Below are 24,917 nucleotides of genomic sequence, written 5' to 3'. Positions count from 1 at the left end.
ATAAACCTTGTGAAAGCCCTTTTCCTTCAAACAGTATGCATGCAGCTGCACTATTTGGAGATGGAGAACACGGGACAAAGAGCTAAACTTAAACATATTAAAGGAACATAATCATTTCCCAGGCCCAACACAACCGACAAATACATTCCACAGAGCGGCTTTGTCCTTTAAACACGTCAACGCTCCCTCTATTAATTAGCGCAACGATGGCCAGAAGGGTTTATTTTGTTGTAAAAGAGTCGCACACACACACACACACACACACACACGAGTGTGTGTTTCAAGTTTCATTGTTCAATTCTGCAGAGAAAGTTTTAAAGAGTCCTGCTCCTGATGGCACCTTGCATCCGTGCATGAGAGTGTGTGAACGGGTGAATGTTGGCACCTGCTTTAGTGCGGCGGGAAAGACTCGAAAAGTGCTGAGTGAATAAATCTGTTTATGATTGATTATAAACAACAATGGCTTTGGCCCCGGCAATCTCTTTCTCTGTGTTAAAGAGGGTGTGTGTATTTACGTGTGTGTGTGTGTGTGTGTGTGTGTGAAAGGCAAGGTAATTAGGTAATCAACAGCTACGCCAGACAGACAGGAAGCAGCTTGTTAAGGAGCTGAAACGGAAATAGATAATGAGAGAGGCGGGGGAGGAGGAATGAGCCACATACAAACAAAAGGGAAGTACATTTAAAAAAAAAAAGGTTGGAAAACGGGAAATAAAAAACACGATGTGCGAGGGAGAGAATAACTGGGGGGGGGGGGGGGGAGGGGGGAGACAGGCGATGAAACACATTTCAACCTCCCGTTTACAGGAGGGACGCATTACTGACAGCGAACAGGGGGGAGGGGGGGGGGGGGCTTGAGCCTCAAAATGGTGGAAAAGTGGGAGGAGGGAATGAAGAGAGGAACGAGAAAGGCACGACTTTCTCCAAAACATGATGTGCGTATTGATTTTCCCGTCAGCTTTCATATGAATCGAGGGCTAAAGTTCACGGCGTCAAGAAACCCATTTAAGACCAAATGAAAAGTTCTGAAAAATGATTGACTTTGAGTTGCAAAGCTGTTGCAAAACGGAGTGATGGTGTTTGTCCTTAAAGAGACGGACAATTCCTCACTATTTACTTGATATAAAGACATCCAGGGTGCTTTAACCCTTTCAATTTGCTTTTCACTGCTCATGGTTACAGCAGAGCTGCTGAAAACACTTCATGACATACTTTTTCTTTTTAATCTGCAAAAGTAAGTGAGAGAGACTTATGGATTTCAAGATTAAGGTTGAGGGCAACGTTGTTTTCACGTTACAAAGTTTGGAGGTTTCTGTTAATGAAGAGCTTCTGGTTAAGTAAAGCCTTTTTGTTATTTGTTAAGTAAAAAATAAAGCATTAAACACATGACCTAACGTCTAAAATGAAATACTTTAAGCACGTAAATATAACCATAAAATAGTTTATATAGAAGTATAATATAAGTAGGGGAGAGCGGGGCATGTTGTCTCACGGGTAAGTTGTCACACTCGTCATAACTCCAACACTAGAGGGGCTATCTCAAAAATCAAATAGCCACTTTGTGTGACTTCTTCTTCTATAGTCAACTTCTAGTTCACATGTGGTCAAGGTCACTCTAATCTGAGGTTAGCACAATTTTCTTATTTTTCTGCTTAAAAGTAAAAAAATTGCACTTTCCATTTCATGCAATACAACATTGTTATATATATGAATGTTAAAAATAATGATTTTGCACAAAATAGAGGAGACATTTTTGAGTCTTTTGATACCTTAGCTAAAGTGGTATGTTAAGCTAACCTTGAGATGTAGCCAACATTAACACACATTTTGGGGCAAGTTGTCTCACTGACTTTGGGGCAAGTCGTCACATGTGACAATTTGCCCCTGTACAAATAAACACATTGAATATTCTCAAAAAAATGTGATATTAGGCTAATTTATTTGTAATTGCTATAATGTTTTTGAAGGAAGGAAGTAAGGAGCAAAGGAACCTAACCCTAAGCCAGCAAAGGAAGAAAACGACGCAAATCAGCAATTCTTACTGACACGCCAGTGAAGCAGCAACTAGAAATAGAAAAGAATAAGGATCACTCTCTCAAAAAGCTGTTCCAAAAGAAAGGGAAGCAACATGGGCAGTCAAAATCTGGACCTACAAAGAACAAGGCAGATAAAAAAAAGAAAAAACCAAGAGTCATCATCAGATGAAGAAGAGTGCTTCTGCCTCATCTGTGTTGAGCCATTTTCTAACAGTCGTCCAAAGGAGACCTGGGTGAAATGTGTTAAATGCAACAATTGGGCCCATTCTGATTGTACCTCCGGCCAGGCAATTTATGTGTGCCAGAATTGTGACTCTGAAGATGAGTCTGATTAGTCAGATATAGGGAATCTGTTTGTTCAGAGGTTAGGTTAATCAAGTTATCTCCAGCAAAGTTAAGTGGTGCATTGTTTGGATTTGAATAATTGTTTTTCCAGATTCTCCAGGGACAATAGTTTATGTTTCTAGTTCTGGTTTGAAATAAAATACAATAAAATAAAAAAAATCTATATTCACAATAAAGTAGTTGTGCTCATTTTTAGATAATCTATTGTGACAACATACCAGAGGTGGGAACAAGTCACTGTTATGCAAGTCACAAGCAAGTCTCAAGTCATTGCCCTCGAGTCCCGAGTCAAGTCGAGTCAAAGACGAAGCAAGTCCCAAGTCGAGTAACAAGTCAATGCCAACAAGTCTCAAGTCGAGTCACAAGTCGTACCACTTTATTTTCGAGACAATTCAAGTCATTTTATTATAGTGGGGACGGGGAACCCTGGGTGATGGTGCGCTGCCTCACAGACCTAGACTACGAAGGGAAGGGTAATGGTGGATGGACTGTGACTGTGTTATAGTACTGTAACGCTCACCCCAATGCTGCAGCGTAAATAAGGAGGCGATGACTGGCTTGCAACTCCGCTGCATTTATTTATATAAAACAACTCAACTTCGGTCACTGTTGGCCGTCACCACGCCGAACGAACACTTCCGCATACACGGCCCCCCAAAACTCGGGTTGTCTCGCGTAACTACAGCTGGTAACGGAGCATAACGTGAACACATGCAACATCTGCATAACTGATTAACTAATAACTTTAACTCAGCTCATTACACTACTTTAAAACGGACGTTGACATAATGTTGGCGAGGATTTCCATCGGAGTCTGAATCCGGGTTCAAAAATCCCGATTTTTGTAACCATGAACGAGCTGTCTCGTTGATACGGTCAAATGGACTGCAGTGATTGGATGTCGTGCAGGCAGCGCGCGCTCTCTGCATACAGGTGGCGCACATTTTTTTGACAGATGCAGATAAACAGAGCGGCGCGGCCGTGTGAAAATGTTTTCCCCCAGTTTTCATGGGAAGTAGCAAGTCTTCTCGAGTCAAAAGGGCTCGAGTCCAAGTCAAGTCACGAGTCATCGGTATTCAAGTCCAAGTCGAGTTGCAAGTCTTTGTACGTTTTGTCGAGTCGAGTCTCAAGTCATCAAATTCATGACTCGAGTCTGACTCGAGTCCAAGTCACATGACTCGAGTCCACACCTCTGCAACATACCCCCCCGATGGGGCAAGTTGTCTCAAGTGCACTCTCTCTATTCTACAGTATACAACTCTATAATTAGATAAGATATGAAAATGTTATGAATACAACATATGTGCCCAAGACTTCCTTCTTCCATTTGGTATGACATTTATACCATTGTGTTGTATGGTGCTCAGTAAATGTTAGACAGTGTGAAAAGTGTGACAACATGCCCCGCTCTCCCCTATATATAGGTTTTATATATTTAATGAATATTATATTTTTGACATGGGTCTTGCATTTTTGTGATCATTTCAGTATTGATGTAATTGATCCAAGTACTGAGACCCCCCTGTGTAAAGGTGTAATGGGCCTAGATATCAGGGAAATAAAACCAGGCTAGATTGGACAGGGTAACTTTTTCCAAGTAAAAATCCGTTGGCACACAGGAAGTGACGCATTTTCGTCAGTAGAAAAGTAAGTTTATTTGAAGAAAAATGGTGTCACTGAAGCCTTTAAAGTAATGAGACCGCCAGCAGAAACACGGAGTTAGTCAACAGGAAACCCAGAGGGACACGGTGCCGCCAAGCTGGGATGCCATTTGATTGGCACGCCGTCTCCTCAAACATTCCATGAAATGCTAGAAACTAGAAAAATGGGATTTTAAAACGCAGCTTTTAATCTGATCTCGTATCCTTTCCCCTCCCCCTCCCAAGTCCACAATTATCCTCTCTCTCCTTTGCATTCTCCGTCATGCTCCTCCATCCACCCAGACCCAAAGAAGGAGCCCCCTTCCGTGGCTTCTCCTTTGCCGGCTTGGAACAGACCTGGAAAGGTAAAGTCGTGGAGGTTTCCTTTCTTCACCGTCCTCTCCTCCCCCCGCTAAAAATACCAGCATTCACCACAGCCATGAGAGAAAAGGATGTAAAATTGGCTTCTCCCTCCCGCGCCTTCCCACCAACCTCCTCCTCCTCCTCCTCCTCCTGCTGCTGGATTCTTTTCGTGTCTTCGAGTCGTGGCTGAAAGGGGGCTACGGGGATGGGGGGGATGGCGTAGGACGCGGGATCACTGTTAGGGTTCAGGAAGCCGCGTCCGTGTCCGCGAGGCCTCGGGGCAGGAGATGAGAGCAGCCGGCGGCCCCCGTCACGGGAATGCGGGCAGCGCGTGCGAGACGGCGCCGCTCACGGCGGTTTGAGAACGGCAAAATCCCAAAGAGTTCAGTGGTGATCTGTCAGAAGTGGAGAGCGTTTTCTTGGCTGGAAGCAAAGAGCATTTTCTCTGTGGAAAAGAGGTTTCTTCAGTTTGATTGACAGACGGGTTAATGTATTTATTTTTTTATTTAAAAGGTGCCTGTTTCCGATGGACATTCTCAGATCTAATAAACCCTCCGTCACATCTAGTTTAATAATGTGCTGTTATGTATAATAAAATGGCAAAGTTCCGTCTTTGGCATTTTCTGGAAGGCTTGAGGAACACATTTCCAGATTTCGGGCTTCTTGTCCCGGTTTAACCCCCTTTTCCCCAATACTTCCATCCCAGCCCACTGAAAGACAGTCTTCTGGGCCCACGATCCAACAAAGTAAAGGAACTTTTCCTTTTCTTCTTAGTGCAGATCCTTTCCACCCCCTCCTGGGAGAGGGAGGTGCTCGTGGAGAGGAGCTCTCGAGTCAAGGGCACGAGCTTGGGTTTTTGATTTACACAATGTAAAGAATTAATTAAGCAGCAGCAGTGAGACCCCCGGGATCCTGGCGCCCGAGGTGGGTACAGGAGGGCAGAGGCAGGAGGACAGGAGGAGACAACGCAGCTGGTTGGGAAAGTGGCAAAAGAAAGGAGGAAGGAGGAGAGGGCTCAGGTGAGAGAGACGAAGGAGGACAAGTTTTTCGGGGTGGAATAGACGGGGGGGACATGCGGGACGCCGGGGGGAGGAAAAGAGCAAACAGAGAGAAATACAAATAGGGGGCCGGGAAATATCTCCACCGATTGACACCTCTTCCCCAACACACACACACACACACACACACGAGGGAGTCGCTCTACGACAGTACATCTCCAAGGAGAGGGACCCGGGGTCCACGCAAGACGCCTTAATTAGCCGCACATCCCGCTCTGTGCGCGCTCCCAGGGGGGTCTAACAGGGGCATGTGGGAGGGGGGGGGGGGGGAAGAGACGAAGGATGGGGGGGCAGGACAAGCCAATGGGATGGGAAGGTTATTTAAAGCATGGCCTATAAAACATTCAGAAAAGTACAGTGTGCATGTTTGGACGGGAGTTTGTGCGTTTAGTCACGAGTGTGTGTGTGTGTGTGAACCCTGGGATCCCACGCAGCCCATTCAATAAATCCAGCATGCGTGTGCGTGTGCGTGTGCGTGCGCGTGTGTGTGTGTGGGCACGTTGCATACTCAGGTGGCCGGGGTCGTCCCAGCGAGTGACAGAATGATGCCGAGCGTATGCCGCTCGCACAAAAGGACCGTCCATATCTGCGAGGCCTCGTTAGCCGGCCCGGGTCATCGCTCGGGGCGATGATGGAGAGCCGGAGCGCCCGAACGCTCGCCGAACCGCACCTAATGAACGAAAATTGCTGCCTCTGTTCCCGACGAGTGTAACATCATTTTGGCCTTTTTTCCCCCTGTAATTGACAGCTGGTGTTTTCCTCCGCTTTCATGAAACTTCCCACAACTTGCAGAGCTACGGGACCTTCCCATGGAGAGGTGTCGCTTCTCACCTTCGCGCCTGTGGAATTTAATCTTCGGCCAAATAACTCAGTAAAGAGTGTTTTTTTTTTCTTTTTCGGGAGGACCGTCACATGGGTCAACTCACTTAATTGGATGACGGCACGAAATCCAGAGGTGGGAAATGATGGCGCACCTCGGAGACAAGCTGATGGATCGCAGTCGAAGTTACAAGGACTCGAATCAAATTCTTTTCCGGCGATCCATGATCCCAAAAGCGTTATCCTGCAGGACGACAGGCTTAGTTTAAGAAGGTCGTTTCACTTGTGGTTGGCCTGCAGTATCACTACTAAAGAGAGAGATTGTTTGTGCACTAAACAAATAAACACTAAACAAATAAGATTAATCTAGAATATGTTTTTTCTTTAAACATAAATGATCTTGGTCTTGTACATTCTTCCATTCTGCCTCCTTAAAGCTCATCTTTTCTTTCTACTTGTCTCAAACATTTTTTCCATCTTTTTGTTCCAAGCCTTTCTTTCCTCCCGTATCTCCTCCTCTCCTCCTCCTCCTCCTCCTTCTTCATGAAGTCCATCCAAATTGTTCCCAACTGGTCGACGATATCGCTTGTAAAACTTTACATCTCTAGGTAAAATGATTGTTTTGGGACCAAATTATTCCTCAGGGTCAAAATGTGAGACAACAAAAAAAAAAAAAAAAGTGGCGAATGGCGTTCTTGAAATGTTCCTTTTGCCAGCGGAACATTCTTGAGCCTTAAAAAAAAAAAACGAAAAAATAGATGAGTCCATTTGCAAGCAATCTACGGAGACAGGGCAAAGAGGGGGAAATGGGAAATGAGGAAAAAAAAGAATAGGATGGAAAGTAAGGGGGGGGGGGGGGGGGCATTGGTGATGCTTCAATATATACGATGAAGCATCTAAAACACACGCGTTGCCTGAGTGCCGTGTACATGAATGCACCACGCGACACACTTTTGGCCTCAATTCCGTATTGAACAATAAGAGGGAAGAGAGAATAAGAAAGGAGGGACCATAAACACCGTCCATTACCACGGCCGGAGTCATTTCCTGCGCGCTTTGGTTAAAGGACCCCCGCAGACCTTCTCATTTGTTTGTGTGGGTATGTGTACAATCTGTAATATCCACGTGATCTCATTCGGGAACAAATCTATACCCAGAGCTCGAGTTGTTGAGATACGAAATACAGAGAATTTAAGTCCACTCGTTGCATTCGGTTGTTTTCCACTCAAATCCAAAATGACGAAAAGAAAAATGCTGAACTCAGCGATTCCAAGTGTAGCCCACGAGCCAATGCGCGCCGGACACATAAAATATTTGATTCCCCATAACAAGTGCAATAAAAGGCTGTAAAAGCCACCGACGCACTCATAAAGTAACATAATTATAGAACTGAACCCAATGTTACGGATTGGACCAGCAACAGACGGAAAGCACTAATGGGCCGAGGAAGGTCAGAACCGGCGCTGCTCCATGAAGCTCTAAATGGATGAATGACGACGCCGTAAGCAAAAAAAAAAAAGTGCCTTTAACGGGAGACGATTTTAACATTTAGCTTAAAGACAAAAAAAAGCAACTACGTCTTTTTAAACCAAACCTGAATCTTAAAACATCTTTGCATATCAGACTTAAACCTAAATTGAAAGCAGAGACTCGTGTAGCAATTCATCCACCTGTGTGTGTGTGTGTGTGTGTGTGTGTGTGTGTACACCTGTGTGGCATCAGGGGAATTTCTTTTTCTCTTTGGGTTAAAGTAGGTCAAGTACTTCGGCCTTGGTTGGAGTGATGGGGGCAGAGAAATGTGTCGTACACAAGAACACACACAAATTGACCTTGCTTCCTTATGAGGAGAAAAGTTGTACCACACACACGCACACACACACACACACACACACACACATTCTGGTTGTATAGAAATGGGATTTTTTTCTCCCTCCTGTTGGCAGAGAAACTTCTCTCTTCCTGTCCCTCCTGCCTGCTGCTGTGTTTTTAATCCTCATGTCTGCCCAACAGAGACTGCAGACATCTTGGCCCCACGTCCACACGCGTGTGCGTGCGTGCGTGCGTATTAGTTTGTGTATCCCGGGGAGACCGACAAGCACTCAAAAACAAAAGCTCCCCGTTAAGTTGGGTTTTTTTTGTCTTTGCAAACGACCAAAACCAAACACTTAACCCCGGGCCAGTCGATGCTTGAACTAAAACTAGCTCTAATTCTTCTTAATCCTCACACGTGTGTGTGTGTGTGTGTGTGTGTGTGTTTCTGTTTGGAGCGGGATTTGTTTTGCGCATCCTTCAGAAGATAAAAGGATCCAAGAATGTTTGGAAGGTTACACGCAGAAGAAGATTGACTCGACAGAATCGATCACAGACTGAAAGATCTTTTTATTTCACCGCCAACGGAAGTCTGGACATTTTATTTGTGTGTTCCACTTGTTTGTTTAAAAAAAGGGCAAAGGCACCATCCTCTACAAACACACACACACACAGTGTGTGTATTTGAATTCCTGGTTACCTGAACGCCTCATTCAGACTCAACTCTATGAACTAACCAGGCTTCAATAACCAGGCCCCGTGGGGTCCACAGTTCCACCGTTCACAGACAAACACCTCTAATGTCAGACAGACGAATAGCACGTGGGCGGCGCATTACCCCAGTTGGGCCATCGAACGGGGGCCCATTAGCGATAATCCATAGATCTAACCGCGATCGTGATGTAGAGCACGGCTCGCCTCGCGATCATCCGCCGCCCTCAAGCCGCGCCGCGTCTCCCTCGCATTTCTCCACGGGACCAACAAGGAACACGCAACGTAACAGTAAAACAGCTCGCACAGTGAGAAGAACATGTGAACCACGTCGAAAAGTCAGAAAACAACTTCAGAGAGGCACCGGTACGCAGCAGCAGGAGGGCAGGGGGGCGTAACTGAGTGTCAGCAACAGTGTGACGGTGCTGTGTAGTGACAGTAAGTGACATCAGGATCGCCCCAATAATGTATATTACAGCGTAATCGCCATCAATAGAGAAACAAATGATCTTTAATCAAATCTTTGATGGGAAAATGACTTGAGGTCCCCCCCGCTGAGCCGGATGACGGGAGCGTAATTTACACCCTTCATATAACTGTCATCCTGCATGCTCGTCCACTGAAGTGTTATGTATGTAAGACACGCACCCACCTCATTAGAAACGCACAATCCTGAACACACGCATTCAAAAAAACACACACACACACAGCCAATCCTGGGCTTCTGCTCTAATTACTGGCGCCTGTGACACACCCAGCAGCGCATGGCGTCCCATCGCATCACGTCACGTCACGCAGCGACAATGGGCCACAGGAACCAATAAACAAGACTCACTGTCAGAGGGAAGCAGCCATTCCGCCCTTCTTCATTCAGAAGAAACGCACGTCGCTGATTCGCGACTCCAACCGGTAATATCTCATTAGAGATTAATACAGATCAGCTCTTTCATTTAGCCACCCCGCCCACGCAATCGCTGATAAAGAGCCTGCGATCCTGGCGGCTGCACGCTGGCAACGATCCGCATACACTGTGTGTGAGTGTGTGTGTGTGCGAGTGTGTGTGTGTTCCGGCCTGTTTCGATGCATGCATTTAAATAAACATGTGTATATATATATATATATATATATATATTTGAACTGATCTTTTCAGGCTCCTTTTTTTTGTTCACAGAGTCCCTTCAAAAAGATTGAAAGAGTGTGCGTTTGCGTGGGTGGATGTGGACGTTCTAGAGTGTGCAACGCGCGCCTCGCATTGCACGTCTTTGTGAGCTCGTCAAAAATCCGTAATCCCGTTCCTAAAGCTTCACTCTCTGTGTTCACCCCGACGTGTTTGGCCTGATGAGTTTCACCCTCGGGGCAACAAAAAAATAAAAAATCGAACATACGTGGACACGCCGCCAGAGCTCAAGGAAATAGGCTTAGAATCATCCTATATACCAGTGATTCTCAACTGGTTTGTAATGGGAAAATAAAAAATAACAAAAAAATTCCTCTTGTGATTTTATTTTGAAGGGACATGTTTTCAGCAGCGTGTGCCAGGTTGGGTCAAACCATTCTGATATGGGGGAGACATTGGGTTTTTAGGATAATTAAACATCCTGAATATAAAATATAAAATTCAGCTTGTGATCTTGATATTGAATAAATTTGAGAAGTTGAGAATGTTCCTTGATGTGGGTGTCATTAAGGGCTGATGGTGGGTCCCGGAGCCAGACCAGTTGAGTTGAAGGCTCAACGTGATGATTCCCTCCAAACTAACTTCAACGTACTTGTCCGGAGGCTCCAAAGTCTTTAAAAAACATCCCGAACGGAAAACTTTCCCCCTCCTGCTCTTTAATGAGAAAGTTTAAAGCTGTTGTGTCATCACTTTTATTCCCCCTCAATTGGCAGGTTGGGGTCGCCGCTGCCGTCCATCCGTCAAGGCTGGACGTGGCTAACGGCGAGCTAAGTGGTGCTCACTGCGCCCGGGTCCTGCTATTACAGTTTCATGCAAAGGGAAGTCATTCATCAGCGCTGTCCTCGAGCAGCAGCAGAGAGATGGGGGGGGGGGGGGGTGATGAGGGACAGTGAAGTGCGCACTTCAGTCACTCCGGCACAAGGTTGAAGGAAGAGATGAAACGGAGAGACAGACGAGGCGGAAAAGAGAGCGAGAGAAAAAGAGAAGACGATGTGATCTCAGCCGGGGTCAGAAGCCGTCCGTTCGAGCCGCTCTGCAGCTGCCTGTCGGACGCCGACACACGCGCACAGACAGACACATGCCACAGAGTGGAAGAGTATCAGATCACAGTACATGGATGTGTGCAAAATGAACGTTAAGAGTCAACGTTAACTTCTCAGCCCCCGCTGCGCACGTGTCCATCACAGAGTAGGACTGCTTTGAGCTGGAAGCTGGAAGTACCACGGGTACTATCTCCTCCATCAATAGTATTTGATGTACTACCTGATCCCCATGCATTGTGTTATGTCTGCACAGTCCTTCTAGTGCCCTTTGAATCAAGACTTCTCTGCCTCCCAGTTACCCTCAGTCTGTTTTTCCACCTCCATTTTTATCTTCTTCAAGCAAAACAACGTTTTTTTCCCCGTCTCATCCAGATAAACTGTCACATTGGAGAGAAAAAAACAAAAAATGTACTCTGCAGTTGTTGGTTTTTACCCTCCTGACCCAAACCACAAGCGCAAATCCACACGCACACACACTAACATAACGGGCCGAACCAGAGCGCGGCGAGTTACCAGGTTAATGGAAAACGTAGCGTGACGGGTCACTGCTCCCCGTCAGCCCCCCTGTGTGTCCACGTAGAACTTACTCTGAGCGGGCCACCTCCACGGGTTGGACATTCCTTAATATCAGTATGAATGCAGAGGCCTCCTCATGGGTGCCAGCGTCACTGAGCAGTTTTGCCACGGGGACTCCTCGCGGTTGTTTGCGGAAAAGTGTTAAAGAGAAATAAAGTTTTCTCAAAATGTGCGTCTAAATATGCAAATAAGGAACCCAGTTTAACTTAATTGTGTTGACATGTTACAGTCACATGCTTTTAAAGAGGGAATAGTGGCCTTTTCTTTATTTACAAAAATTGTCAACAGCTGTAACCAAAAAGAACTTTTTTTTTTTTTTTTGGAATATAATGTTCAAAGAACGAATCAGCCTGTGAACGTAAAAACGAGCAAACCTCTCACTACAACATTTGAATATGCAAACGAGGCGTCGTTACAAGGCAAAGCGCTTTCTTCCGCGTTCGGCCTTTCTTTCCCGACGGTGTTTTCTCTCCAGGTGCCAACAAGGTAATTGCTTTCTACTTCTGAAGGCCAGTTTCTTGGTCTCCACTCACTTCTCAGAGTGAGAGGAGGAAGCCCGAGGACTTCGCTCTCTTTGGTTTTTTTTCGGTTTTTTGTTTATTTTGTTCCCCGCCTCGTTTTGTGCTGTTGTGCTTTTGTGTCGTCGATCAGCGGAGGTTTCTGGTGGGGAGGGTGAGGACGGTAAGTGATATCTGTTCCTTTACCACAAACCGATCCTGTTGACTTCATGGTTGTCGTCTTATTGTCAAACATTTAGTGGTTTGAGGGAAAATTGGAAGCGAAATGGACAGAAATATAAAAAACTGACCCCTCTATAAGAACAAAAGCATTAGCGTTTGGTTCTTTAAACAAGAAATAATAATAATCAGGAGCTAAACACTACTGTTGTTGGCTGCAGAATCCTTCACTCTCGGACGGAAATTAAGATGCTTTTCCTTGGTGCAGAATAAGCACAGAGACATATATTCACTGCACGGACAAGTACAAAGAGTAAGGAACCCGACGGGAGGAACCTGAGACCTTCAACAAGGCCGCGAGCCACTCACACCGACAGCGTAAGTCGGCCCTTTGATTCGGATCCAATGCAAACTTCGCAAGGTTATTTTTCCCCCTCCTAACACGTTTGGTATGAATCTCAAGCAAACGAAACAAAAGCGCGGTGGGGGGGGGCACGGCCCTACCTCTCGGGTGTGGAGGACGCCCTTCTCTGGCACATCACCGCCAACGATCCCGGCGCCATTTCCTGCTTGATCTCCCACGCGACCAGGTTGCTGGGTTTCACAGCCAGGAAGTTGATGCCCGACTGGAACCACACCCTGCAGACGGGGGGGGGGGGGGGGGGGGGGGGTTGGAGGAGGAGGGAAACACAACGAAAAGTGAGAACAGGGCGAGAGGTGAAAAGGTCGCACGACCACATCGGGAGGAAAAATCGCCTGTTTTATGTGGCGTGCTCTTTGTGTGAGGAGCCGTTTTAAATGGATTCACCCAGCAGGGGGGCCGCCTCCCACGGTTCCTTTTGGTGCAAGAAGACAAAAGGATTGACAGGAGAAGAAGAGTTAACGTTTGAGTAAGAGCTGCGCGGAGGACCAATCGGATGTTTGCTGTGCTGGGGATGAGATCCAGTTCTCACAAAGCCACAATAAAACAGACAATTTCGTACAATATAACTGTTCGGTTCATTTTGTGCCGTTTCTTGTCCTTTTTCATGCCTAAAAAGCTCCTTTCTTTCCTCGCGTTCACTTCATCTTCCTCTCCTTCGGGTACACACAAACACATTAAACCTCCTAAATGTCCCGCCCAAATGTGGCATCCCTAATCCTCTCTGCCTCCTCTTTCATTTCGCCTCTCTTGAATTAGATTAAGGCCTCTCGTTGCTGCCTTTTCTCTCCATTAAATTCTTCTCCACGCCAACGTTTGTCTTGGATTTCCGTTGGAAGAGCCACGCCCCTCCCCTTCTTCTCCCCGTCCAGATGTCCTCCTTGTTTCTAGTCCTCCTGCTGCATCGTCCTCTGGTCGCCGCCAGGTCTCCTCTTTCATCTCCTCTCCTCACGTCCTCCTAAGGCCTTTCCTCGATCTTTCATGCGTCCCTCTGTGATTTCCTTCCCTCCCTCCCTCTCTTCCTTCCCTCTGTGTACCTTCCTTCACCACCCCCCCCCCCCCCACCACCACTGCCCCTCCTCCACCCTTCCGATATCAAGGCATCCTACAATTAATCGCTTCATTATCTCCGTCTCCCTCTTTTCCTCCTCCCTTTTCTCTAATTCCGTCCCGGTGTGTTTCGCTCTAGTTATCGCTCCCCTCAGTTTGTCGACGCACTTCATGCGGTTACAATCGTCAACAGCAGATACCAACACAGGCGCAACTTTCTCTTCTCCACGCAGAAAGGGGGGGGGATGAAACCCTGCCAATCCTCTTTTTTGTCTCCTTTCTCCTTTCTTAGGCTTGTTCTGCTTCATGTCTGGCCAAACCCCCCCCGGAAAGCTCTCTGCAAGCACCTGTGTGCGCAAATGAGATGCAAAAGGGGGAAAAGGCCTCTGGTGAAAACTTGAAAAACTCACTTTGTTTTTCCTGTTTCACTCCGAACAAACGCGTCTTGGTTTATTCTAAAGATGAGGGAAACGAGAAAAAAAAAATGAGGGGAAAACGATGTCTGAAAAACAAAGTAAGTAAGCGTACACATTGTTCGAGTCTAGTGTGTGTGTGTATATACAGTGTGTCCCTAAGCACCTAACACTGTGTTTGTGTGTGTGTGTGTGTGTGTGTGTGTGTGTGCGGCAACGCAGCGTGGAAAAATTGGGCACTCCTCCTCTTTCATAATGCAACAGCTCAATGTTACATGAAATAATAATATTAAAAACATAGCAATCCTTCTGCTTTGTGTGTTTCTCCCTCTTCTCCCCCCTGTCTTCCACTCACTCCCCCCCCCCCCCCCCCTGTCCTCCTCCTCAACCAGCCCCTGAATTTGAGATAATCCACTTCAAAAAAGAAAATTTTTTTACTTCACCCAGAGGACGGGAAAAGAAAGTACACGGAGTAGTGGAGAGGTGAAACGTGAATAAAAAAAACAATGCGGACAAAAAGCCCACAAGAGAGAGAACAAATCTCACGCTTGTTAATGTAACATCAAAGCAGCGGGTCGAAGCTAAAACAATCCTACAGAAGGGAAAAAAACAGAAACATTTACAAAAATCATTTCGACGATTGACAACCAGCGAGTAAAACGTGTCACAGAAAGAAGGGGCCTGTCGGGGATCATCTCGAGACGTCATCCGAGGAGTGACAAGCAAACACCGCAGGAGGAGAAACTATTTTCTGACAAATTGCAGGGCGATTCAATCCGATCAGAAGTGACAAAACAACATCAACGCGGCGAACGAAAAGGGCTCCGTGCAGCTTTACCCAAAGTGACTTCTCCTGGGCCGGCATGTGACGGGGGGGGGTGGGGGGGGGTTGGGGGGGGCCCTCGAGCTCTGTGGACCAGTCTGTCAGCTGATCGCTGCAGAGACCTCCATCAGCACAGAGCCAGAAACACGACCCCCCAACCGCATCCGCCCCCCCCCCCCAGGAGGCCAGGAGGAGAGGGAATGTCCAAAGTGCAGTTTGAAGCGTGGGCTTTCTGTAGGTCATAGGTCAAAGATGTCGTGGAGTCCTCCCAGAGTGGGTCAAGACAATGGAACATTAATCACGGCTAAAATATCATCTCATCAAGAACGAAAATGACCTATTTTAAGAATCTTTTGGTTATTGGACTTTATGACGGCAAATGCTAACAGGAGAATGGAATTATTACCGTACTCTCACTAAAGTTACTGCCAAAAACACAAAAGTCACAATCTAGTGCGCTGAAATATTGTTTCAGAACCTGAACAGTTACTTTCCATCCATGTCGGCCCCTCATTTTGTGTGAAATCCTCATATTTAAAGTATGCAAAAATGTATTCTGGGGTGAGAAAATGTTTGAGGTAGTGACCTTGACCTTATAATTTAGAGGGGTTTGTGGGAAAATATTGCTGGCCTAGATTATGAACACACATAAACCCCCTCACACACACACACACACACACTTATAAGAAAACACAGCAACCCTGTTTTCCCATGCTGCATCTGTCAGGGCTTTGGCGTGCTCCTGTCTGACGGGGCGCATGTCCGTCAACGAGCCGGATGACGGACAGGCCTGCGTCCCTGAGCGGCTTCGGTCAGACGCGGCGTGCGGCGGCGAGGGCCTGACGAGCGTCCGCGGGACTTTCCTTCTGCATCCGGCTTTTTTTAGGTGATACAGAAAGACAAGCGAAACCCCCCCCTCTCTCTCTCTCTCATGGTGTGATTTAAACGTACAGAGATATCTTAAGAGAAACCCACTCCACAGTGTTTAAATACTTCATGTGGCTGTGAGAGAAATGCATTCTGGGAGCCATACCCATCAAGGGTTTCTTTTCTCTGTAATTTCAGTGTATCTGCTACGATACAGATGGTGTGAATTGGTGTAAGTTTTGATTTCAGTGATTTGCTGCATTCTTTTGATAAAGAGATGCTTATTTTCTATGATCAATCTGTGGTTTCACTTTTTTTGGCAACAGCTACATTACAAGTGTCCCTTGATTCATTAATGTCTCCAAGAGGATCTCTTAACTCACTCAAGATTTTATTCTCTGTGAAATGCACTACTTTGAAAATTCAGATTTCATTAGCTGCTGGGTAAGAAATGATAAATGAGGAAAATTTGTCGAATCAATAAAAATACAAATATCGGAATGTCTTTTGTGATTACCAAAAAGACAGTTTACCAAATGTTTATTTACCGGGAAAAAAACAAAGGAGTAAACAGTTGAATGGAGGAGAGGAAGAAGATAAATGAGAATTAAACCATAGCTTCGAGCCAGGATAGAAAGCAGTGTGATTTATGATAAAGGACGGTCCTACATGGTGTCTGCCTCTAGTTTACACACCTGAGTACATCCGATCCCGATCTCGCTTCCACACCGACACACTATCGCTCTCTGATACGAGAGCGCCATGAGCGCCGGCACAAGGTCACGCGGACCTGTGAGTCACATGTGTGTGTGTGTGAGATTCACTGCGGTGTTAGTAATAACTCTGGTTGGTTTCGTTGAGCAGCATCTGATGATAGAAGAAAATAAGTACACTCGGCAGAGAGAGAGAGAGAGAGAGAGGAAGGCAGGTGAATCGAACACCCAGCTCCACCGCACAGAGGTCGTCGGGTGCAGTTTGTGACCTTTCGGCATCCCGGCCGAGGGCCGACCAGATACCGGCCACACTCATCCGATTCAACGCATAACAAAATTAAAGTACATTTGCAAACTCCAGTTGGCATGTGTTCCACCCTGATGCATTCAATTAAGATCTCTTTTCCCAAAGTCTCGAAGAGGATGCTGCTTCAAATTTGTGTTTAACCTCACTTATTTCCATTTACAAAGATCAAAGTGGAGACGTATGGCATGAATATTAATAAAACCTTTTCTATTACGTTTTCCCCTCTACTGTTCTGATCTTTGCGACCTGTGGTTCTCCTGTGACCTTCATGCTAGTGACTCATTCTGCCGTTTCATTCACCGCCAAACAGCCTGAAAAGTCTACTCCGAAGGCAAAGGAAAGAGCAGAGCCGCCATACGCCGCGTGTCGGAAATGCACGGCGCCAGATGTGTCCGAGAGACACAAGTAAAAGAAGACATATTGTTCGTCTGCAGTCGCCGTTTCGAGCAGATGTTTAAAGACGGGAAGCAGAAGTTGATTCCTGCTCCCAAACTGAGCCAACTGCACCGAATTCATCTAAGCTGTCATGTGAAAGCGCGTCAATATCTGCACGTTATGATGATTTATTTATGCAATAATATGATGACAACAAGGGGGAATAATTCACCTTTGAAAAGAGTGTGCCACGGTTGAATCCAATGGGCCGAACTGATAACTCACGACTTTGGGAAAACAGCAACAACAGTAGGGGGAAAACATTAGAGTCATTAGAAGAGCGGACAGATGTTCAACAGCAACAAACAAAAAAAAAACACCTGCATATTTGTCCACGACGTCATCGCACGCGAGCTGCATTTTAATGAGTCACCCTGTCACATGATGAAAATCTCGCGTCGCGCTTGTCCCGCTCATCGGGATGGACAAACAATCTGTTGCCGTGACGGCAACGCGCGGAGGAGACGGGGGGGGGTTACTCCCCCTGCCACAAACCAGCTGTCAACAAACGGAAACCTCCAGATTCGCAAAGTGGGTGCTCACCAAAGAGAAGATGCCTCCTTTCCTCAATTCTGTTAAGTTAAGATGTGACCTCCTCGCAACAGACAAGTTTACAAAGACCTACACACCTGTATGGTGAAGAAAATAATGAACACTTTTATGATATACTTTGTTCACATTGCAGTTTTTGCTTTGTCCTTTTTAAATACCTGAAACAGCTCATCCACACCTGGAGTGCACGTTTTTCTTTGACGATGGAGTGACGGACAGCCTGGAAGGCCGGGGTTGAACAGGTGGGATGTTTTTTTTGTTTTGTTCTTTAAAGATACGGTTGAGACAGATGGGAAGCTGTAAATGAAAGAAGGACGTGGAAGAGCCCCTTTATGTTGGTCGCAGGTCAAACGCGTCTCCCTGTGAGAAACATCTGTTGTATCTTTCTACCCAGAATCCTTTGCTCTGTTATTCTACTTTTGATGCATCTCCCCCCCCCCCCTCCCCCCCCCCACCCCTTTTTGTTCACTGCCATTGTTGTCTTTTCATCCTGTCTCTCAATTCTTTCTCTATTGGCTTTTTATCTCTACTTTTTATAAAGCAGTCTTTTCTTCACGCATTTATTTCTTCCAGTTAAATATTATCCATCATGGATGTTTTCCCGCACCAGAAACATTCCTGAGGCTCTTTCTGTAGCAGCAGCACTTACTATAACTGATGACTGGCATTTAAAATACACAATTTGTTTCATTCCATTACATAAATTGAGACTGCCCTAAAAGAAAAGTACTATGGTGAGTCTTTTAAATGCTTTCAACTGTCTAAATGTGGACAAGTACCCAGAGAGCAAAAAAGCCAGCGGACATGTGAATTATAACAACATTTATATTTTAATAACAACTCTAATATAAGGCTGACACAATATTTTTGGGGGGGAAAGTGTCGTAGACCCGTGTTGTTTTCTTTTAAGCCATGACATCCCTCTCTCCACAGTCGCATCTACAGCAAGGCGGACCCTTACTATCACCGTATGAAATGCTAAAGTGGTTCGTTTTGTGCAGCGTGAACTAAGCCCAACAGCCGGGGAGGAGCAAATGAGTGATAATTTAGTCTATATTTAGCACTCTACATAGTCTATAACATGGGGTTTTTTTCACACTTCGAAGGGGGGGGGGGGGGGGGGGGGGGGGGGAATGATTGCCTGTTTAAAGCTACATTTTAAGAAAAATACTCAGAAGACATGAGGGGAAATCTGGCGTGGGTCCTTTGCTGCGATCGGAGCGCATGGCGTGCCCATGCAGGGGTAAATTGTCACGGTTTGGGTCTGCTCTGTCTTATTTTGTAGTTTTCATGTCTCTGGTGTTCCTGGGTAACTTCACTTCCTGCCTTGTCCTGTCTTCCCTTGTGATTGTCTGCCGTGCTTGATCGTTTCCACCTGTGTTCAATCACCTGCACCTCCCTTGTGTATTTAAGCCCTGTGAGTCTCTTGTCTGGTGTGGCGTCATTACATGTCGACCGTTCATGTGTCACGTAAGTCAAGTTTGTGTTTTCAAGTCCAGGTCCCTGTTTTGTTTGTTGGTTTTGTTTTCTCCTCCTTCCTCCCCTTTTTGGTGGGAGCGATTTTGATTTTGAGTTTTGACTATTAAAGCCCTTTTATTTTTCATCAACTCTGCGTTTGAGTCCTCCCCCCTCGACCTCGTCCCCCCGTGACATAAATAGTCCAGCCTTTGAGGCTAATGTCATCGCGCACGCCGCCGTTGATGGTTACTCCAACTGACGGGAGACATCTCACCTCCAGTTCTCACCGAAGAACAGCCAACCCACGTTGAACATTATCGCATCCAGACTCGTTCTGCTCTTCTTTCCTCCCTCACCTTCAAGGCATTACTGGAGCGAGCTGCACTGTCAGAATCTCATTATTTCAGCTCGTCGCTGCAGACTGTGATCCAGTCGAACCACTGCAAGCGACACCGACGTTAATGTTGACAATTATCCCCCCCCCCCCCCCCCCCCCCCCCCCCTCCCCCCCACCCAAAACTGTATTTCCAGCTTGTGTTTCTGGGGTCGTCTTTGATGGCAACACAACTGAGCTTTTCTAATACAGAGTGAGCGAGCAAACCACAAACCACCCACCCACATGACCGCACACAGACAGACACACACACACCCGCGCGCGCGTTATACAACTGCCACCCCTCTCCACGGATGCTCTCGCTCCCCGAGCAGCTGGCTCCCCAGTTATATAAGTGCGCTGCTAAATGACTATTGTAATGATGATGAAAGCTGCTGGAAGAAAGTCCCGTGTGTGTGTTTGTGTTTGTTTGATTCAGCGTGCAGTACAACTCCCTTACACCGCGTGGCCCTGTGCTCAACGTATGGAGACCTCTGCAGGCCCACGCACATCCCCTCACACCCACGCTCGTGTGTTGATTGTGGATGGAGGGAGGAGAAATCCATCAGATGCCTTCTGCTCCGGACCTGGTCTTAAGTTTGGACCACCAGCCATGCAGGGGGGGGAGCCATTACGGAGGCCCCCCTACACATGCATCCATCACGCGTCAGTCCTGCCTGGTACTAGAGACCGTAATCTGCAGGGGTTTGGATAGTCAGTAAAAATGACTATCATCTAGCCAGCTGTTGAGGCTTGGGATCTAATTTTTCTAACTGATACTTCAATGATCTTTTTTTTTTTGTAACTGCCAGTGCTGTTGGAATTACTTGGTAACCAAAGGGTGACGGGGTTCATTCATGTATGAAATCAGCTCCTCATTCATCAGCCTTCAGTTCACCATGCGAGCTGCATGGCCCAGGACGCAGTATCATGCCAAATGAGTCGTGGATACGATGGTGGATAATTAAGGGGATTAAGGTTGCTGCTCGGTTAAAAGTGGAAGACCACGCAGGTTCAGTACAGTAACGCTTGACAATTGTCCTTAGAAATGTATCAAGCAAAGCTGCAGAGGAGTAAGATAAAGACCACCTGAAGTTATAACTTAATTGGAGTTATAGCGAAGCGTTACAACAATTACCTATCGTGCATTCTGTGACCAGGTTAAACACCTTTGTCCACCAACGAGTTAGAAAGATGTTGTGAGACTTAGCACATGTTGGCCGACACATGTGTGGATTTCTTCCATGTATGTTAGGTGAAACCTCCAAAAGGTTTGTGTGTTTTAAAAGACGAACCATTGCAAATTAAGTATTAAAGCAAAAAATGGAATAAAATTGCTGATTCACTTGATTTTGTGGCGCCGCCATGAAAATGAAAAACGAGCAGGGGCAGATCAACAAGTCACTGTCGTAAAACTGTAAATGGGCTGCATAAGTGTAGCTTTATGTACTCGATGAATAATGACTCTGGATGTACCTTAATAAAAGTCATCACCCACACACTCGTCGGTCCGGCATTATTGCAAGAACAGTCGTCTGCTCAACGTGTTGCTGCTGCCACACAAAGCACTTAAACGTATTAACAAAGTAACCCCCAACCTGTAACCCGGCTGACCCTTTGAGGTCTCGACCTCTCGCCGTGTTGGACGAAGCCAACGTTGTGGCAGTCCGGGCACGCGCGCAGCAAAGCGTGGGACCATTACAACCGCTGCCTCTGTACACATTTCTGAGCAGGACGCCGATAAATGTAATCTGCACAGCTTGATGTTTGGTGACTGGAGAAAAAAAAAAAAAAGAAAAAAAAACCTCACACATGGAATCAAACCGCCCACTCTACTACCCACCACACATCGGATTAGAACGACATATTTCCCTGCGAACAAAGACGCGGACAATGGCGGTGGGTTTCTGGCTGTGGCAGTAGCTCGCGGCTAGTTCTCCGGGGCTAATGTCCCAGATTAGCGGTGTAGCAGCCGCAGATCACTTTAAGCAGGCGGAGAGTGGAACGCCGAAAGGACGACTCCTACCACTACATTTGATGAGTCGGACCGCAAATGAAAGGGAATCCCTTACTGTTCCCTTGATAGTCGTTGCTACATATTTAATGTGTTTAATTTTTTTGTGTTATTTTCCAGGATCAGAGCTATTTAGATTCCCATTACGCAACAAGAAGAGGAGGGGGGGGGGGGGGTAGCGGCCGCTCTGCTCATAACCTTGCATTATTTGTATTTGTTAGAATACCTTGCCCTTTATAACGTGCATTAAGGGTAATTTGTAAAGCCCTCAGGGTAACTAAGTGGTATAGACAGGTGGTGAAAAGCAGGACAACAAGAGCCAAAGACCAATGGAGCCCGATTCTGCTGCTGCTCCGACAGAAGGTGGGGAACCTGCCTCCTCAATAAGTCGCGGCATTCAAGGTTTATAAGAACAAATGTTTCTGTCACAATAAATGAAACCCACAAGAGAGAAGGAAGAAGAAAGACAGACAAAAACAAGAAATCCCACTGAAAGCGGCGGCCTAGAAGTCAAAAACATCAAAATGCGTCAAATTCATGGGTTCTAAATTTACTTTAAAATCCTCTGAGTCAATTTTCATTTCTCCGGATGCCCCTGCCCACGCACAAGCCCTACCCCCCTTCTCTGGTCTGAAGCAGAAGCATGTGAAGAAGCTATGATTTGTTAGATCTCCACACCTTTGCTTGCTTGAGTCAATGCATAACAGCTTAATCACAACAGTCAAGCGGCTGTACTCGGCTTAAATGTCTGTAACAATATATTAAATAGTTAGTGTTTTTTTATTGCACGCTCACTGGTTGATTGAAGACACAAAGATTCGCTCCCGAAACTGCCCTTTTTTTTTTTCTTTGTAACTCAGCTCTTTCAATCTGTCACTGAACCTCAAAAGCACCAGAGAGGATTGTGCCGCCGTAATCAAAAGGAACTTCAGGGAGTCGCAGCGGCAATAACGAGGAAAGACGGTCGCGCCGATATAGAAACCACGAGGGCGAGAGCGGCTTCCTCGGAGGTGCAATAAAGCTGTACACGGCTCATTTGGACAGAGAAGAAGAAAATGTATCAGTCCGACTTTCATTCAATAGGAGGGGAAGAGATCCAAAAGGACACCAATGGGAGCATGAACGTGTGTTAAATATGTCAACGGAACTGGGAGTAGAGACCTGGCGATGAGAGGACAATCGCCAGGTCGTCTCGGAGGGGACGGAGCGACAGTACACGTCATTTCAGGACGACAAGCTGTTAGTCTGGTTGGGAGGCTGGGTTTCATTAAGTTGACATAAGTGAGTACAGAGTGAGTGAAATGTTAGCTTTTTTCATATGCAGTCACTTTTCTTCAAGTTTTACTTGTCTGTTCTTGTCTTAGACACATTAGTGTTAGTGCGATGAATGAATGTTGTTGTTACAATGTTGTTTTAATGAATGTTTGTTTTTCTTTTAAAGACTACATTTTTTCTAGCAATGAGTAATCACTTTAGAAAATGTGTATTTTTTTACACTGAGGTTTAAATGTTGCTGTTATTTTAAACACAAAACTAACCACATTTGATTATCTTGGAGGCAGAATTCCACCGGTTGGAACATCAACTCTTACAGCTAGCTTAGCCTAGCAGCTATCTTAGCCTAGCAGCTAGCTTAGTATAGCGGTGCTTTAAGTCGTCCATTTTCCACTCACCCCCCTTCTGTTTGACACGTGGAGTAATTCCTCTGCACAGTTCTCCGCTGTGTGTCACGCCTCTGTTTGATTTACTTCCAATACAAAAAGCTCTCTCCATCTTGAGCTACCAGCTAGTGGCCGTTTCGTTTCCGCGGTCAACTTCCGGTTTACTTCCGGTTTATTTCCGGAAGGAAACCGGGAAAAAAACGAAGGTACGTTAACTACGTTAAAATATTTTGTCGCATTAATCTTCGTCACATTAATCACATAGATTAACGTGTTTATGTTGACAGCTCAAATAAAATATCCCATTGTTTAAATATATATAACCACTTGTGGCTTGGTGGAGAAAGAGCTTTTGAAACTCTTGTTGTTTCTTTTGTTTAAAAGCACTTCAACATTCAATATGTTTACCACTTAAAAGCAATTCATTCAGAAAATGAATCGTAAGAGAATCAAAGGTCACGGTATGTCACTTTCTTTTAGGAAGAATCAAAGTCGGTTATTGACCTAAATTAAGCAGTAGTTTAAAAAATATGCAATACAAAACAATTATGGCCACTGGACAGGCAAAGGAGCGAGGTTAGTGAGTCAGTCACATCCTTTTTTAAGTGGAGCATAGACATTTCAAGATTCTGGATTAGAGAGTGAGACTATTTCAAAACCCAAACCCTACTCAAGGAACACCCAGCGGGGAAAACATGTGAGGGGCCGGAGACGTCAGGATGCTAAAGTTGTATCCACTAAACTTGGAGCTAAAAGGTTAAAACAGTCACCCACTGCGGGAGAGATGCAGCACCTCGGGGTCCCATTAATGTCATTGTAATTAAAAAAAAAAAAAAACTCAGCAGAGGCTTCACCTTCCTCAGTGCTTCGCTAGCACGCGTTTTTGCTCGTACACATGCATGAAACACTGTCCGGCATGTGGTTACGATGGTGCTTCTTACATATTAGAAATGCTCACTGCAGGCGTTTGTCCGTGTGTAATTGAGTCACTTGAAAGAGAGAAAGGATCAAAAAATGTGGAGCCTGGCAGAAAAATAGTGTGAATTTGGAGTTAAAGACCAAAACAGAATGACAATCAGACGGAGAGCAACAATTAGATAAAAAAAAACTCCTACAAATCACCGCACAAGTTTATATTCATACGTATATTCTATTTCCAAAGGCACAAAGGAAGTTTAAGATCTTCAGAGCATTTTAAAAGAAAAGTTAATTTCAAATTTAATTGCGAGTGTTTGATTTATGTCGACCCTGCGCAGCTAGCCTCTATTCAACACATCAGCCATCTCTGATAACCGACCATTACATTTCACTTGGTGCTGCGTGTACAATTTTGACATAATTATTGTACTAAACACAATAATTATGTATCATGTTAAAGCCAAATCATTGGTCTAAACTGCTGTGGAGACTCCCTGACAGGAATCACCCACCAGGGAACCTACTCTCGTTTCCCTGTTGTTGTTCAACGTGTTTGGGTTTTCTTTTCTTTTGTTCCACTCGTGGTTCTAAAAGAGTAGCTTTTTTTGAAAGCTAAAAAACAGTCCATCAAAACGGCGCTCAAAGAGCCACAATGGCTCCT

General features: G+C 45.7%; 1 protein-coding gene across 1 annotated transcript in view; it reads right to left on the bottom strand.

The window, feature by feature from the left end:
- Positions 1–24,917, bottom strand: part of si:dkey-215k6.1 (transmembrane protein 132B) — a 117,765-nt gene that overhangs the window by 30,273 nt on the left and 62,575 nt on the right. Inside the window, exon 4 of the mRNA XM_062562513.1 lies at positions 12,756–12,890. Coding sequence (XP_062418497.1) covers positions 12,756–12,890 — 135 coding nt within the window. The remainder of the gene's footprint in view (positions 1–12,755; positions 12,891–24,917) is intronic.

This window comes from Pungitius pungitius, chromosome 5 (genome assembly GCF_949316345.1).
Source record: "Pungitius pungitius chromosome 5, fPunPun2.1, whole genome shotgun sequence".
NCBI classification, from domain to species: Eukaryota; Metazoa; Chordata; class Actinopteri; order Perciformes; family Gasterosteidae; genus Pungitius; species Pungitius pungitius.
Note: the sequence above shows the minus strand (reverse complement) of the source record. Positions and strands in the feature narration are given on the sequence as shown.